This window comes from Loxodonta africana, chromosome 7 (genome assembly GCF_030014295.1).
Source record: "Loxodonta africana isolate mLoxAfr1 chromosome 7, mLoxAfr1.hap2, whole genome shotgun sequence".
NCBI lineage: Eukaryota > Metazoa > Chordata > Mammalia > Proboscidea > Elephantidae > Loxodonta > Loxodonta africana.
The window spans coordinates 91,582,555-91,601,413 of NC_087348.1; the positions used below are offsets into that span (position 1 = coordinate 91,582,555).

Genomic DNA, 18,859 nt, shown 5'->3' on the forward strand with positions numbered 1-18,859 from the left:
TCCGCTTCTGAAAGATCACAGCTACTGAAAGCCCTATGAACTGTACTTCTACTCTGAAACACATGGGGTTGCTGTGAGTTAGAATTGACTCAATGACAGCTGGTTGGTTGCTATTGCTGTTGTTGCTAACACCAGAAATTCTGTTGAGAAAATGGATAAATTTAGTTCTTAAATAGCTATTTTTTATTAAACCGTTCCAGAAGTGGCAAAGTTGTACTGTTTGAGAAGATCTGGAGTGCCTTCCATTGGTATGCCTTGACATTTTTTATTGTCTACAAAGCAGGTATTATTCTTAGAATTTACTGTGTTCATTTATGATTTTCTAGTCTTTCTCTGCCACATCATGAGAACAGTGACATTGCCTATCTTTTTTCACTGCTGTAACCCCATTACTCAATTGGTGCCAGATTTATAGCAAACATAGTTTAGAAAGATTTGTTGAATGAATAAAAAATCTCCAGATTGAGTGCCTTACACCCTTTGTGTTAGTTGCTTAATGCTGCTGTAACAGAAATACCATGAATGGATGGCTTTAAAGAACAGATGTTTATTTTCTCAGACTTTAAGAGACTAAAAGTTCGAATTCAGTGTGCTGGCTCTAGGGTAAGGTTCTCTTTCTGCTCTGGGAGAAAATCATTGTCTCTTTCACTTCTCTTCCTTGGTTTTTTGGTAATCTCCACATGGCATCAATTTTTCCCCATTTGAGCTTGGTTACTTCTGTGCCTAATCTTTTATATCTCAAAAGTGAATGGTTTCAGAAGAAATGGATGGTGCCCAGCTACCACTACTGAACGTTTTGATCAAGGGCCTGATGGATGGATTCTGATCAAAAGAAGGAAAAGCATGGAACAGAGCCTCGAACTTATATGGAAACTAGGTTTACTGAATTCATTGAGACCGGGGGAACCCCTGAATCTAATGCCTAGAAATAATATTTAAACCTTGAACCAAAACTATCCCACGAAGCCGTCATTAACTAAACAGGTTACCCAATCAATAATGTTTGCCCCAAGCATAGCACTCTTATAAAGAATTACCTGTATGATTGTAAACTGACAAAAGTTAATCTAAAGCACTGATGAGAACTTTAAGGGGCTTGTTGTTATTATTAACTGTCATTGAGTCAATTCCGACTCATAGCAACACTGTGTACAACACAACAAAATACCGTACGGTCCTTTGCTATCCTCATGATTGTTGTTATGCTTGAGCCCATTGTTGCAGCCACTATGTCAGTACATCTTGTTGAGGGTCTTCCTCTTTTTCGCTGACCCTCCATTTTACCAAGCATAATGTTCTCCAGGGACTGATCCTTCCTGATAATATATCCAAAGTATGTGAGACAGAGTCTCGCCATCCTCACTTATAAGGAACATTCTGGCTGTACTTCTTTCAGGCCAGATTTGTTTGTTCTTTTGGCAGTCCATGGTGTATTCAATATTTTTGCCGACACCATAATTCAAAGGCATCAATTCTTCTTCAGTCTTGCTTATTTATTGCCCAGCTTTCACATGCATATGAGTTGATTAAACCACCATGGCTTGGGTCAGGCACACCTTAGTTCTTAAAGAGACATATTTTTAACACTTTAAAGAGATCTTTTGCAGCAGATTTGCCCAGTGCAATGCGTCATTTGGTTTCTTGACTGCTGCTTCCATAGGCGTTGATTGTAGATCCAAGTTAAATGAAATCCTTGAGAACTTCAGTCTTTTCTCCACTTATCATGATGTGGCTTATTGGTACAGTTGTGAGGATTTTTGTTTTCTTTATGTTGAGGTGTAGCCCATACTGAAGACTATGGTTTTTTATCTTCATCAGTAAGTACATGAAGTCCTCCTCACTTTCAGCAAGCAAGGTTGTGTCATCTGCGTGACTCAGGTTGTTAATGAGTCTTCCTCCAATACTGAAGCCCCATTCTTCTTCATATAGTCCAGCTTATTGGATTATTTGCCCAGCATACAGACTGAATAAGTATGGTAAAAGGATACAACCCTGATGCACACCTTTCCTGACTTCAAACCACGCAGTATCCCGTTGTTCTATTTGAATGACTGCCTCTTGATCTATGTACAGGTTCCTCATGAGCACAACTAAGTGTTCTGGAATTCCCATTCTTCTCAGTGTTATCCATAATTTGTTATGATCCACACCCTCGAATGCCTTTGCATAGTCAATAAAACACAGGTGAACATCTTTCTGGTATTCTCTGCTTTCAGCCAGGGTGCATCTGATATGAGCAATGATATCCCTTGTTCCATGTCCTCTTCTGAATCTGGATTGAATTTCTGGCAGTTCCTTGTCGATGTACTGCCGCAACCACTTTGGAATGATCTTCAGCAAAATTTTACTTGCATGTGATATTAACGATATTGTTTGATAATTTCTGCATTTGGTTAGATCACCTTTCTTGGGAATAGGCATAAATATGGGTCTCTTCCAGTCAGTTGGCCAGGTAGCTGTCTTCCAAATTTCTTGGCATGGATGAGTGAGCACTTCCAATGCTGCATCCGTTTGTTAAAACATCTCAGTTGGTATTCCGTCAATTCCTGGAGCTTTATTTTTTGCCAGTGTCTTCAGTGTAGCTTGGACTTTTTCCTTCAGTACCATCAGTTCTTGGTCATGTGCTGCCTCCTGAAATGATTGAGTGTCAAGCATTTCTTTTTAGTATAGTGACTTCGTTTATGCCTTCCAATTTTTTTTGATGTTTCCTGCACTGTTGAGCATTTTGTCCGTAGAGTCCATCAGTATTGCAACTCGAAGCTTGAATTTTTTCCTCAGTCCTTTTAGCTTGAGAAATTCCAAGCTTGTTTTTCCATTTTGGTTTTCTAACTCCAGGTCTTTGCATATGCCATTATAATACTTTACTTTGTCTACTCCAGCTGCTCTTTGAAATCTTCTGTTCAGCTCTTTTACTTCATCGTTTCTTCCTTTCTCTTTAACTAGTTGACATTCAAGAGCAAGTTTCAGAGTCTCTTCTGACATCCATTTTGGTCTTTTCCTTCTTTTCTCTCTTTTTGATGACTTCTTGCTTTCTTCACGCATGATGTCCTTGATGTCATTCCACAATTCGTCTGGTCTTCAGTCATTAGTGTTCAGTGCATCAAATGTATTCTTGAGATAGTCTCTAAATTCAGGTGAGATATATTCAAGGTCATACTTTGGCTCTCGTGGACTTGTGTTGTAAACCCTAACCCCTGTACCTATGGCAGTAATCCCATTTGGGAATAGGGTTTTCTTGTTATGTAAATGAGGCCATATCAGTGTAGGGTATGTCTTAAACTAACAACTTTATAATAATAGTAATAATTTTTTTTAATTTATTTTTGGTGGTAATATACATAGCCAAGGAAACCCTGGTGGCGTAGTGGTTAAGTGCTATGGCTACTAACCAAGAGGTCACCAGTTCGAATCCACCAGGCCCTCCTTGGAAACTCTATGGGCCAGTTCTACTCTGTTCTATAAGGTTGCTATGAGTTGGAATCAACTCAACAGCAGTGGGTTTTTTATACATAGCCAGATACACATCAATTCACAATTTCTACATGAACAGTTCAATAACATTGTTATTGTTAAATATGTTACAGATTTCACGTTGTGTTACCGTTCTTTCTACCTAAATTAATGATGATGAAACAATATGGGTAGAGAGAATGGTAACACAAAGTGAAGTATGCAACCAGTATTGTTGAACTGTGTTTGGCTATTTATATTGCCACCAAAAATAAATACTTTAAAAAAAACTAATAATTGGTTTAAGACACACCGTATACTCTTATGGCCTCATTAACATAACAAAATCCTATTCCCAAATGGGATTACAGCCATAGGTATAGGGATTAGGGTTTATGACACATATTTTGGGGGATACAATTCAATCCATAACACTGACTGACAGTTTTTATCTAAGGAATTCCCCTTCCATAGTAGGGAAAAGATATTTAGGGAAAATGGATGAAAATCCTAGATAATAGCAGAGCTCAGAGGGTCATTGCCTAGAGGAACTTACTCTGTTTCAGGAAAGGCTAGGAAAAGTTAAAGTTAAAAGAGGGATTTGATGTGAGGAAAACCAGATTTGAAGTTGGGACAGGACTAGCTGTAACTGAAAAGCAGAGAATCATCATTATTTTGCTTAAAAATGAAAGGTCTTCTTTTGGTTCTCTTGAGTTCCTTGAATTCTCATAGCAGTTCATTTAACAAAATCATCATTGGTCATTGAGCAAGATTTACTATCCCATATGTATTTTACTTTTTGTTTTGGGTTATGTATTTTACTACTTTCTTTTTTCTGTTTCTCCTAGGCAGCAATCATTAGTAGAGTTCAGTGTAGGATTGTGGCTTTGGATCTGCGAAGTCATGGTGAGTGACTTGATGATGTTATAAATTTCGGTATGACCATAAAATAATCCAAGTTGTTTCCTTTGGGCATTTTGGAGGAAATCCTAGCTTCCATTCTTTATTAAACATTATGTATATTTGCTTAGTTTAGCTAAAAAAAAAAAAAGTCCTTCAGACCAAATTCTTATGCTAGTAATGTTTAAGGAATGTGGATTAATCTTTGCTGGGCTACTGTGATATTTTCATTTGTAGTGGTTTTACAGTCAACTATCAAAATGTGTCTGTAATGTAGAAATTCTTGCTAAGCCTGTGATATGAAATTATAGAGGCTCCGTTTTATTGTCCGAAGGTGGGACCTTTAGAAGAGAATACTCTTGCTTTTATAATTCTGTCTTTGGGAATTTTATTTTTATTTCCTTTTTAGGTGAAACAAAGGTCAAGAATCCTGAAGACCTGTCTGCAGAAACAATGGCAAAGTAAGTATCCTAATATTGCTTATAATTGCTTGGCTTCTGTTACTATTATAAGTAGTAGTACAGGTTTCATCATTAATTATTGGACAACAATTAGCACAGAAGAAAGTCTTTACTTCTTTCTTCTCTACTTTTGGGTTCACCTTACTATTTAAACTTGGAAGAAACGTCCATCTTTTTTTATGTGTCCAATATGTTAGTCATCATATAAAGCATTTGAAAATTCAAGGCACAGTTTAATTTGTACAGTTTAGTTTGTGTTGGCATATGAAATGTTTTCTTCTATTGATGGAGTTGAATAGAATATAGACTTCTATTGTAGGCCCAAGCTTGGAAAAGTATGCAAGAGGCCCTAATAGTATGTTCTTAAGGTGTTCTGCCTATATCCTTTGTCCAGTTTCATAGAAAGATGGAAACAGTGTATTTTAAAAAATCACTGTCTTCGTTATGTAATGCAGCTATAACAGAAATACCACAAGTGGATGGCTTTAACAGAGAAATTTATTCTCGCACAGTCTGGAAAGCTAGAAGTCCAAATTCAGGGAGCCAGATCCAGGAGAAGGCTTTCTCTCTGTCGGCTCTGGGGGGAAGGTCCTTGTCATCAATCTTCCCCCGTTGGGGAGCTTCTCAGTGCAGGGACCCCAAGTCCAAAGGACATGCTATTCCCTTTGCTCTTGTTTCTTGTCATGAGGTTTCCCCATCTCTCTGCTTGCTTCTCTTTTTTATACCTCAAAAGAGATTGATTTAAGATACAACCTAATCTTGTAGATTTAGTTCTACCTCATTAACATCACTGCCTCTAATCCTGCCTCATGAGCATCGTAGAGGTAGGATTTACAAAACGTACGAAAATCCGCATCAGATGACAAAATGGTGGACAATCACACAATACTGGGAATCATGGCCTAGCCAAGTTGACAGATATATTTGGGGGAAACACAATTCAATGTATTAGCAATCACTAATTACACATTTCCCTGGGCCTCAAAGTAGCACATACAGTAGCTTTCAAACCTGGTTGCTTATCAGAAGAATCACCCGAGTACCTATATAAAAATACAGATGTTTTGGCCCTACCCCAGATCTACTGAATTAGTTACTTATATTAGTGGCATCTAGGCATTTATATTTTGATAAAGCTCTCTAAAAGAATTTGATGTAGCCAGTCTAGCGACTGGTGTTTGGAAGCCATGGACCTATAGCATAATCAGGAATCATCTAACTACCCTGCTTTAATACATGCTCTCAGGTTAATACATATTCTCTCAGGTATTTGGCCAATTTAGGCCAAAAAAATCTGACTCTTTTACCTTAGTGGCTTTAATCCTTCAGAGCCTAAACTCATGGCCATAATTTTATTATCATTATTGGTGCCCTTTGCATGCTTTCTATCAATCAGACTTTATTAAATGTAAAATAAGTATTTGTTAAACTTAAATAATTTATTTTAATTAAATTATTTATTACAGTTAATCTACATTATTAACTATAACATAGATATTATCCTTTTTTTTAAAGAGGAAATTGACTCAGATAGGTTGAATAACTCGTATGAGGTCACATGGTTAGTATACTGGAATTATGATCATTCAACTATAGTGCTTGTCAAAGAGAGAGAAGTAACAATGTAAATGGTGTGAGTACCAGTCCACTCAATGAATATATGCCTGAGAGACCATGAAAAGGGATCCAAGAATCTACTCCCACAGTTGGTTTTAGTTCCTAATGCCTTTTGTAGTATGAGCAATAAAACCTGGAAAAGTCAAGCATGTTTGTCATATCTGTGGTAAGATTTGTGAATGATTTTAAGAATTTAAAGGTTTTCTTTACTGTTGACAAAAAAGTGAAATACATTATTTAAATGGCCAGGCAGCTAGACAATAATAATAATTTATCAATCATAATTTATCAGTAATAAGTGTATCAATCTGGGTCCACTCAGGAGAGAGAAACCACAGTAATTTGAACAGGGAAAGTTTCATATAAAGAATTATTAGCTATAACAGGGGATTGGAGTAATGAAGGATTGGCTAGTCAGTAAAAAAGAACTATAAAGAATAGAGGACTAGCAGGTAAAAGAAACAGCAACTACCCCTTGGGCTGAGATAGTATTCTTAAGGAAGACACCCCCCGCCCCCGCTCCCGGGGGGCCGAGAAGTAGAACTTATTGGAGAGGGCACAACTGTGGCTCACTGAAGGGCAGAGAAGCCAGTATGATGCCACGTTAGCAGAACTTGCTGGAAATTGGCTCTCTGGAACTTGCTAGAAACTTGCCCTCTAGGGTGCAGGGGAAGCTATTGCGGGGAAGTGTCTCACCAGAGGCGCTTTGCTACAAAAACGTTGAATGGGAGAAGGGAGTGTGCAGTGCTGGAGAAGGCACCTGTGCTGCAGGAGTTGGGTCCTGAGGAAGCCATGTATGCTGCTGTAGCTGGTGGCTTCTTGTGCTGCAGGACCTAGGTGCTGGAGAAGTCTTCCACACTGCTGGAGCCTATTAATAAGTGAACGCACACAAACTAGAAAGCAAAACCCTTTCTTCGAGCACTGTCTCTCCAGTGCCTTCTACTGACATAGTTTAGCTTAATGCCAGTAGGCAAAGGATAAATAAATATTTAAAGGACTCAGATCCAGCTTTGTAGAGCAAGCCATGAAGGATGAATTGGAGCTGAGAGACAGGTAAGTTGATAACTGGCACAAAAAGTTAAAAAAATTATAAAAATCATTCACAATAGATGAAGGTGATGACCAAGAACCAGAAGGGCCAACAAGTTGGATTCTTGCTGAAATAATCCATGTTATAAAATGTTTCAATAATATCTGAATTCAGTCACTCTATGAAACAAAAATTTTTTAATGGGCAGACCTAATGGGCAAATAATGGTATCTTCAAATAATTTTGATAACACGATTTGTGCCTTACTTGTTAACTTCAAAACCTACAGAATCCTACATAAGATGCAACTCCACTGAGAGTAGAAAAGCCAAGATTTGAACTCAGTTCATTCTGTTTCTGTTATGTCTGGGCTGTACAATAGAAAATGAACCAAGTATTACAATAAATATGACAGTCCACTTAGAAAGTATCTTCTAAAATCTAATACATCCAGTTACAGACTAGATTTGTAGGTAACCCTGCTACTTCATCTTTATTTCTCTGGAATTTCAGTACATGTCTCAAGTAAGACACTAATCTTGGTGACCAAATACTTTGCCTGACTTCAGTAAGAATTAATTTCTCCTGTTGGTAGATGATCAAGTGGCTGATTATAACCACCTTTTTCCTGGGTAAATACACCTTTCTGAAGCTTAGACATGCTATCAAGTTGTGTTGTTTCTGATCCTGTCTACCTTCATACATGAAGCAGATATAGAACCCTCTCCAACACAGTTAAGGAGGATTTTAAGGAAACCTAAAAAATTACATAATCTTCCATAGCATCGTTTTGAAGCCCTGGTGGCACAGTGGTTCAGAGATCCAAAAGGTTGACTGTTCGAATCCACCAGCTGCTCCTTGGAAACCCTGTGGGACAGCTCTACTCTGTCCTGTAGGGTCACTGTGAGTCAGAATCAACTTGATGGCAATGAGTTTTGAGTTTTAGCATCCTTTTATTATACTCATTATATCTGTTACCAAACAGAAGTTTCTTGGACTTGTTCAAGAATTATACTGGAAATTGTACATTGTTAAGTAGCACAAACGTGATCTGAACTTTAGTCTTTAAAAATCACATCAACAAGGTTTTAGATTAATCAATTGAACCTATATATTTTTTTCCTGGTGCATCATTTTTATATGCAAAATTAACTTTGGAATATGACCTGTTTTTATTTTTCAGAAACTCCATATAATTTTCCTTTGTGTTGCTTATTCCAAAGGTAGCCTGTTAATCTAGTTTTTGTTCCTGATGTTTTCCAGTAGTCTCTGGGCAAAGACACCATAGTTCTTTTTTTTTTTTTAATTTTTATTATGCTTTAAGTGAAAGTTTACAAGTCAAGTCAGTCTCTCATATAAAAATTTATATATACCTTACTATGCACTCCCAGCTGCTCTCCTCCCAATGAGACAGAACTTTTCTCCTCTCCACCCTGTATTCCCCTGTCCATTCAGCTAGCCTCTGTCCCCTTCTGCCCTCTCATCTCCCCTCCAGACAGGAGCTACCCACATAGTCTCATGTGTCTACTTGAGCCAAGAAACTCCTCACCATAATCATTTTCCATATTATAGTCCAGTCCAATCCCTGTCTTAAGAGTTGGCTTTGGGAATGGTTCCAGTCTTGGGCTAACAGAGGGTCTGGGGACCATGACCTCCAGAGTTCTTCTAGCCTCAGTCAGACCATTAAGTCTGGTCTTTTTATGAGAATTTGAGGTCTACATCATACTGCTCTCCTGCTCCATCAGGGATTCTCTGTTGTGTCCCCTGTCAGGACAGGCATTGGTTGTAGGCGGGCACCATCTAGTTCTTCTGGTCTCAGGCTGATATAGTCTCTGATCTAGCTTTGTAGGCTTTGGGCTCATAATTACCTTGTCTTTGGTGTTCTTCATTCTCCTTTGCTCCAGGTGAGTTGAGACCAATTAATGTATCTTACAGATGGCTGTTTTCTAGCGTTTAAGACCCCAGATGCCACTCACCAAAGTGGGATGCAGAATGTTTTCTTAATAGATTTTATTATGCCAGTTGACCTAGATGTCCCCTGAAACCATGGTCCCCAGACCCCCGCCCCTGCTACTCTGGCCTCGAAGCATTTGGTTTATTCAGGAAACTGCTTTTGGTTAAGTCCAGTTGTGCTGACCTCTCCCGTATCGTGACAACATAGTTCTGACTCTGTGGATTTACCCTGAATCCACAATCCCCTATCCCAAGGGAAAATGGCTGTAGCATGCTTCAAAAGGTAGCAGGAATCTGCAAGTCTTCTTACTTTGATAGAAATTTAGTAATGTTTTGATAGGCCCAATGAGAGTAATTGACTTGACAAAGTCGTAACTGTTGGTAGACATTTCCTCAGTTTCCTTATCTATATAAAACAGTAAAATAGACCCATCCAGACAGTGCTGTTAAAGGATTACATTAGATGTTATGGGAAAGATGATGTTATAGCACGTAATAAGCACAGAATAAATACTAATTTTCTTTTCTTCCTTTCATATAATTTTGTCTTCCAAAGAGAATTTTGTGTTAGTATAGAAGCAATGCTGGTGCAAAGAAACTTGGGTTTTATGTCTTAACTCTATTATCTCTTCATATGACTGCTTAAGCTGCCTTACTTTGTCTTAGCCTTAAATTTAACTTCAAAGGAATATTAAACAATTACTTGTTTTTACTTGTAAAATTGGGTAGTCTCCTTATCTCCCATTCAGTTTGTTTGCAGATGCTGCAGCTACCTTATTTTGTACCTGAAATTGTTATATGAAATTTTTTAAATTACTTCCTTCAGAAGTAATTTAATTATGAGTATTGTGGACATACTTGAAAGGCTATGTCTCAGCACCCAAACCTGCTATGTTTGGTTAACACCGTGAGTGCTTGAGGTATATAGTGATGCTCATCAAGACAAAACTGTCTTTTGAACTTGACTGACTCAGCCTTTTCTAAAAGAAGGCAAGAGTCTCTAGAAACGAACTTTACTGTTCTCATTTCACCTATTACTATAGCAAAGAAGGCCAATATTACAAACAAAAAGTAAAGTTCATATTTCAGTTCCCATTTTCAAAAGCTTCAAAGTTTGACTTTGTTAAACAGCTTTACTCATAATTGAAGGCTGGAACAGAAAGCCAATAAATACTGGCTTTGAACACCTTTCTAGTATCTCAGAGCATTATAACTTATGTTTATGTTCATCCTTCAAACAACTTTACATGACAAATTATGATTATTAAGTTTGGAGTAACACTCTTTTCAAAGTAGTTGCACATTCACTGCCTCATTTATTCCTCAATCTAGAGTAGTAACTGACATTCTTGTAATTTTATAGGTGTTTAAACTCAGTGCCTGAAAGACTAACTGATCCAAGATCACATAATAAAAAATAAACTGGAGCTGGCTCAGTTTGTGATTCCGAATCTTAAGACATTATAACACTTAAAAAAGTTGTTTTCCTGTTTTGTAGATGAGGAAACTGAGGCATAGAGCAGGTCAGTGATTTGTCCAGCTCAAGCCTAGGTTCAAAATAAAGGTATATGTTTATGTAATTGAACTAAATGTAGACCAGTAAAAGCGTGGTATAAAGGAAAAACAGAAAATTTGGATTTTTTAGTCTTTAACCTGCCATTTGTCAGGAGCGCAAAGTGTGTGGCTACCTCTCTAGATACTGGGGGGCATGTTAGGAGGTTTACATAGGTATGTTTACATGATATCACAGCAGACCTTCACAGTCTCCCAAGACTATGAATTACAGACTAAAAGGAAGGAAGTGGAAAGAAAACCATTTTTACAGTGCTATCAGAAAGCATTCCCAGTTTTGTTGCTTCTCTTTGCAGAGATGTTGGCAATGTGGTTGAAGCCATGTATGGGGATCTCCCTCCTCCAATCATGCTAATTGGACACAGCATGGGCGGTGCTATTGCAGTCCACACAGCATCATCCAACTTGGTGCCAAGCCTTCTGGGTCTGTGCATGATTGATGTTGTGGAAGGTAAGTTTTCTTAGTGCTGACCAAATCAGAATGTTTGACATCCATGGTAGATTATTGTTATCTTGTTTTAATTTTTGTCAATTTCATGGATCTTAAAGTATGCTCCTCTGTCTTTTTATAATCAGCATTTTTCCATGCCAACAGAAACTTTTCATAAACATCTTTTTCAATGACTGCATAGTATTTCAACCGTGTGGATGTCCCATAATTTTGTTTAACCACTTTCCTGTTATTGGGACATTTAGGTTGTTTCCAGTCTTTTACAAATAATTTTTTTTTAGAATATGTTTTATCTTTGTTGTTGTTGAGAAATATACACAGCAGAACATACACGAATTCAACAATTTCTACATGTACAATTCAGTAACATTAATTACAGTCTTCAAGTCATGCAACCATTCTCACCCTCCTTTTCCAAGTTGTTCCTGCCCCATTAACATATATTTACTACCCCTAAGTTTCGTATCTAATCTTTCGAGTTGCTGTTGTCAGTTTGCTCCCATATAGGTAGATCTTAAAAGAGTACAATGCTCAAGGCAGCCATTCTTTACTGGTTAAGCTAACCTATTGTTTGGTTTTAAGAAGACTTCAGGGAATATTTTTGGTTTAAGGTTTAAAGATTATCTCGGGGCAGTAGTTTCAGGGGTTCTTCCAGCCTCTAAGACTCCTGAAAGTCTGGATTACATGAGAATTTGAAATTCTATTCTGCATTTTCCCCATTTTGATCAGGATTCTTCTATAGAATATTTGATCAAAATGTTCAATAATGGTAGCCAGGCACCATCCAGTTCTTGTGGTCTTATGGCAAAGGAAGCAGTTGTTTGCGGAGGCAATTAGCCACACATTCCGTTTCTCCCTTCTCTTCCTAACTCTCCTTCTTCCTCTATTGCTCTGGGCAAATAGAGACTGATTGTTGTACCTTGTATGACCACTTGCAAGCTTTTTAAGACCCCGGACACTGCACAATGAACTAGGAGGTAGAACAGAAGTGCAGTAAACACATTAGGCCAGTTAACTGGGATATCCCTGAAACCATGACCCTAAGCCTCCAAACCAAGAAACTGAATCCCATGAGGTGTTTGATTGTACATAAGCAGCCTCAGCAGCTACTCTTTCTTTTTGTCGTTTTTGTGAATATATCTGTCACACAAATTTTGCCGATTTAACTTTTTATGGGTGTGCACCTTATTGAAAGCAATTACATTAATTTGCTGTGCAATCCTACCCTTAATCAATGCAATTTTTCCATCACCGTAAACCAAACTCAGTGCTCTGTGAGGAATAACCCCTGCTTTCCACTCCCTCCTGGCACTGATAATCACTCATAAACTTTGGCCTGTTCTTGTCTTTTTATATAAATGAGGTCACATAATATTTGTCATTTTGTGATTGACTTATTTCACTCAGCATAATGTCTTCAAGCTCTATATTGTAGCATGTATCAAGACTTCATTTCTCTTACTGAGTAGTATTCCATTGTATGTATGTACCATATTTTGTTTATCAATTCATCTGTTGATGGGCATTTAGGTTTTTTCTACCTTTTGGCTATGAATAATATTTTTATATAAATTTTGTTTACAAGATTTCATATTATTGTGTTGTGTTTTTAATTATTTTTTAGGATAGGTGGCCAAAAGTGGAAATACTGGGTCAGTGGACATGGACGTTTTAAATGTATATCTTATTTTGGTTTCCAAAAAGTATGGCCTCTTAGCTTGGATCAAAAGACAATGGGCCAAGCATGTATGACTAGATATTCTATTTTGTCATATCCAGAAAGAATGAGTTTTGTTGGGCCCAGGAAAAAGTACAAGTTGAATATTTAGTTTCTGAACTACTCTGCTAAGTGGAGGTCATTTGACAGTCAGTTAAAGTAAGTGAAGCCTTTTTAAGACTCTGTGTAGATAACCAGTGTCTAATCAGAGTATCAGAGACATAGGCAGACTCCACCAGCGTAATCAGCGTCATGCAGCTTACTCTCTTCCTGAGATTGTGTTTACAGAAAAACCTGTGTCAGGCAGCAACCTGTTAGAGAAGGAAAATGCAAATATTTTCCACTAATAGAAAGCAATAAAAAAGTGGTAAGCTACACTCTGTCAAAGGCCGAGAACTTGGCAAGTCCTGGAAAAACAAGGCAGTCCCATCAAGTTCTTGCTTTCACAGGTTTCACTGTATATGCAAACATTTTAAGAAAAGGTAATTTTTAAGTATTTGTGGGAATAAACAATAGCAGGAGAAAAATCACTGTTTAAATTTTTCGTAAAGGTAGAATCAGCATTTGGAAATAGTCTGTGCTCAATCCTCGTTATGTTAGCTATTATTTATAGAGTATAGGTAAAGGTTACCGTTGGTGACTCTGGTAAGTGTTTTTCCAATCCCAAGAATGTTCTCCTCTGTAGAACCTAGGGTTTATCCTACTAAAATTAAAAAAAAAAAAAAATGAAAAAGAAGATCCAGATCTGAGAATTCTGTCGTCAGATATCTATTGTTGCCTAGTATATTCAAAATTTGTCAGCTTAAAACAGTAATAAACATTTGTTATCTCACAGTTTCTGTGCGTCAGGAATTCGGGAATAGCTTAGCTAGGTATTTCTAGCGTAAGATCTTTTTGTGAAGTTGCAGTTAAGATGTTGGCACCAAAAAAAATTAAAAAGATGTTGGCAGGTGCTATAGTCACCTGAAGACTTAAATGATGTTGTAGGACCTGCTTCTGAGATGATTCACTCATGTGACTGGCAAGTTGGTACTGGCTTTTGGCAGGAGGCCTCAGTTTCATGGGAACCTCTCCATAGGTCTGCTTGAGTGTCCTTATAACTTGACAGCTAGCTTCTACCAGAGTGATGATCCAAGAGAGAGCAAGAAGGAACCTGCCATGTCTTTTATGACACAGCCTCAGAGGCCACACTACTGGTTATACCCATCAAAAAACCTGTTGCCATCAAGTTGATTCCAATTCGTAGCAATCCTATAGGACAGAGTAGAACTGCCCCATTGGGTTTCCAAGGAGCAGATGATGGATTCAAACTGCTGACCTTTTGGTTAGCAGCTGAGCTCTTAGCCACTGTGCCACTAGGGCTCTGCTGGTTATACAAATGTCTTAGGCTGGGTTCTCTAGAGAAGCAAAAACAGTAAAGCATATAAATATATATAGAGAGAGATTTATATCAAGGAAATGGCTCATGCAGTTGTAGAGGCTGGAGCATCCCAAGTCTGTGGATCAGGATAGAGGCTTCTCCCAATTCACGTAGCTGCAGGGGCTGCTGAACCCAAGATCTGCAGGTCAGACAGCAGGGCTCTTGCTCACAGGCTGTGAAGATCGACAAACCCCACGATTGACAGACAAGACCACAAGGCATCTCCTGATTTACATAGCTGCAGGGGCTGGCAAACCCAAGATCGGCAAGTCAGAGAGCAGAATTTTCACTCACAGGCTTTGAAGATCCACAAATCCCAGGATTGACAGATAAGCTGATAGCTCTAGTCCCAAGAACTGGAGGTCAGACAAACAGGAAGCAGCCACAGGATCCAGAGCAAGCAAAAAGCCAGAAGGTCTGCTTGTATTCACATGCAGGCCACACCCCCAAGGAAACTCCCTTTCAACTGATTGGCTACTCATAGCAGATTCTATCATGGGAGTGATCACGTATAAAAACTTGGCCCAGCCAAGTTGACACACAATCTTAACCATCACAAGTCAGCCTATTCAGAGTTGGAGGGGACTATACAAGGCAGTGAATACCAAGAGGCAGAAGTCAAGCCATTGCATCAGTCTTCCGAGCTACATTTGGTTTTTATGTTTACTTTTTAGGTCCTTTTTTTTTTTTTTCAATTATGGTACAAATATATATAACAAAACATTTCATAGGATGTATTTGCCGTTTCAACCTTTTTTACATCTACAATTCAGTAGCATTAATTGCATTAACCATATTGTGTAAACCATCACGACTATCAGTTTCCAAATTTTTTCATCACCCTTAAAAGAGACTCAGTGCCCCTTAAGCAATAACTCCCTCTCCCCCTCACCTGCTGTCTTCTGCATTTTCTTAAACTGCTTTTTTTTTTTTTCCTCAAGCATCCCTAAATTCTACTGCCACTGAGGACAGATACATATAGATGACTCAGGAAATGTAAATGCTTAGAATACATTAAAATTTTTGTTTAACATCTAGGTACAGCCATGGATGCTCTTAACAGCATGCAGAATTTCTTACGTGGTCGTCCTAAAACCTTCAAGTCTCTGGAGAATGCCATTGAATGGAGGTAACCCACAAATCTGTACTTTCTTTTCAAAGTTAGTTTGTAGCTTTCCTTTTTCATCAGTTCTATTACCATGTTCAAAGGAATAGAAATTCAGTTTCTGAGCTTAGCTTTATTGTAATCACATGAGAGGAAACATTTGTGTAAAGAGCAGAATTTTTTTTGAAATAATTGGAATATTTCAAACTTGGCTAAGTTGTCTAACTCTAAAGCCCATCCCTTTTTCAATACACTGTAGTACCTCCTAGAATCTTGGTGATTTGGTATCGTCTGCTCTCTTGCTGTCTATCTCCTAAGGTAAGACTTGGACTAGGTGGTCTCTAAGACTTCTTCAGTCTCTGATGCAGTGGTTTTAGATTCATTTTCCGTATTCCAGATAAAATGATGGAGAAGCAGAGAGGATGGGTGTAGATTCCTTTCTTCTGTTTTTATCTTGGGTAAATAATTTATCTCAGTATTGAGCTTTCATAAAAATCACTGACAGAATTGGCTATGGCTTCCACATAAGTAAAGGCTATTCAGTTATTACTTTATTCATTAGTCAATAATTTGAATAAACTTTTATTAAACACTTACTTTGTACTGAAGGTTGAAGATTCAGAGATAGTAAAACTATCCTTTCTTGCAAGGGGATCAGTCTTGAAATAAAGTATCCTCACCATCCTGTCTTCAAAATCCATCTCCAATTCCTTCTCTAGAACCCCTTCTTTAACTCCCCCAGATGCTCAGTAAAATTCAAAAGACCTTTAAATCTGTATTATACTGTACTGTTTACCCCTTAAGTCTTCCAGTTCTCCCTTGAGGGATATGCTCATCTTATTTTCATTAATGCCATTTCTGCATCTTAAGGGCAGGAGTTGTTCTCACTTTCTTTTGCACCAGAACTTTGAACCCCACTGAGAATTTGCATTTCTAACAAGTTCCCAGAAAGTTATACATAAGAATCACCTGGGGATCTTATTAAAATGTAGATTCTGATTCAGTATATCTGGGGTGGAAATGCAAACTCTCAGCAGGGGTTGGGAACTAATCTGTTCAAAGCCCTGTTTTGCACAGTGTACAGCACAGTGCTGGCTGCCCTAGCAGGCAGAGTGTATCTGTTGACTAAATCAGATACATCAAGTAGAAATTTAGAGCCTGGTAAATATATCCTAGGGAGTTTCCTAGGACAGAGGGTCTCTCATGCCAGAATGTGGCTTGCCGAAATGATGTTTGTGTTTGGTGAAGTTGCTTCTACCACCCCTTGTTTACAACCAAGACAGAAAATTCATGTTCTCTCAGAGGCACCAAATCTCTCTCTCTGATGGGTAGCTGCGGCATTAAGGATGCAGCTGCTGTCAGCTTGGCATGTACTTTAGGCACCCTGCCTGCGTCTCCAGTAACAACCAGTGAGGAAATTGTTCCAAATCATCATTTTTTAATTTATTCAATAAACTTTTAAGTATGTAAAATATGTCAGTGCCTGATTTAAGAAGTGGGGATGAATCAGGCCCGATTCTGATCTTCAAAAAAGTGGGGATACAAATGTTTACAAACATTTAAACATAATACAGTGACAGAAGAACAGGGGATACAGGAAAGAGTCAGGCACCCAATCTGCCCCTGGGGATCATGGTTAACATTCTCTTAGAAAGAGTTTTGATTCCATTGCCAGATGTAAGAGATGATAAGGGTTTTATTTGTTTAATGTTAAGATGTCCCACATTCTGTGATCTTCAGAGCTCATTTTCTGAGCCTGAGAATCTGAAAGAATGCTATGAGGTGTGGTTGGTAATTTTGTTACATACTGGCTGGATATCTAAATTAAGTTTATGACTCATGGCCATTTTGACTGTTCCAGAGTTAAAAAAAAAAAAAGTGTTGAAATACAGTAAAGGTTTAAAATGAAGTGGATTCCTGCTTTGTTCTCTTCATCTTCCAGATGGGAGGCAGTGTTTTGTTCTGTTGTATATAGGGTCACTATGAGTCAGAACTAACTCAACAGCACCTAACAACAACAACATGATGATGAGCATAGACTAGGATGACAACAGAGGAAGTGATACGGTCAAATTTGGAATATGTTTTGAAAGAGAACTGACAGGACTTGCTTATGGATTGGATATTGGAAGAGAGAAAAAGAGAAGTCAAGGATGACTCCTAGGTTTTTAGTTCAAGAAGCTGGATGAATGATAGAGACAGAGGTAGATTTGGGAGCAGGTGAGGGGTGGGGGAATCAGGAGTTTTGTTTGGATAAGCTGAAATGCTTATTATACATCTGAGTGAAAAAGGCAGTTGTATATAGTAGAAGATACTGAGCTAGAGATAGACTGGAGAATCATCATCACCCGGATGATATTTAAAACCATGGGATTGGATGTAGATAGAGAAGACTGCCTTGGGATACTCCATAACATTTAGAGCTTGGGAAGAAGGGAAAGATGCAAAAAAGGGCACTGAAAGTCACAGTTGATGAGGTAGAAGGAAAACCAGGAGAGTACAACAAGTCTTTCCAGAAAGAGGGAGAAAGCAACTAGGTGAAATGCTGCTGAGAGATCAAGATGAGGACCAAGAAAGGACCATTGGAATGGAGGTCTTGGTGACCTTGACAAAAACATCTTCAGAAAATAATTGGGAAACAAAAACTGATTGATACAGGTTGGGGAAAGAATGGGAGGTGACAAAGTAGAGAAAGGGAAGTGAGATAACTCATTTAAGAAGTTTTGTTGTATAGGAGAGTAGAGAAATGGGGTCATAGCTGTAGTGAATGTGGGGTTGAGAACATTTTTAAAGTCTAGATAGTACAGTATGTTTATGATAGCCAATGAAGAGAGAATAAAATTGGTGACACAGGAGAGAGATGGGCCAACTGAGGGAAACAAGATCCTTTCATAAGCAAGAAGGGATAGGAGCCAGTGCCCAAGGCTGGCCTTGAACAGGAATAGAGATATTTCATATATTCAGTAGGCATCAAGGCAGAGTTGTTTTGTCGTCGAGTCGGTTCCGACTCATAGCGACCCTGTGCACAACAGAACAAAACACCGTCCGGTCCTGAGCCATCCTTACAATCGTTGTTATGCTTGAGCTCATTGTTGCAGCCACTGTGTCAATCCACCTCATTGAGAGTCTTCCTCTTTTCCGCCCACCCTGTACTCTGCCAAGCATGATGTCCTTCTCCAGGGA

At 38.4% G+C, this 18,859-nt stretch overlaps 1 protein-coding gene across 2 annotated transcripts in view; it reads left to right on the forward strand.

Annotated features, from left to right (window-relative positions):
* The window catches only part of PPME1 (protein phosphatase methylesterase 1), a 68,928-nt gene that overhangs the window by 34,863 nt on the left and 15,206 nt on the right, over nucleotides 1-18,859 (forward strand). For both annotated transcript variants that reach the window (XM_010599586.2, XM_064288685.1), the window contains 4 exons: nucleotides 4,299-4,356; nucleotides 4,760-4,811; nucleotides 11,280-11,434; nucleotides 15,610-15,700. In XM_010599586.2, coding sequence (XP_010597888.1) covers nucleotides 4,299-4,356; nucleotides 4,760-4,811; nucleotides 11,280-11,434; nucleotides 15,610-15,700 — 356 coding nt within the window. The remainder of the gene's footprint in view (nucleotides 1-4,298; nucleotides 4,357-4,759; nucleotides 4,812-11,279; nucleotides 11,435-15,609; nucleotides 15,701-18,859) is intronic.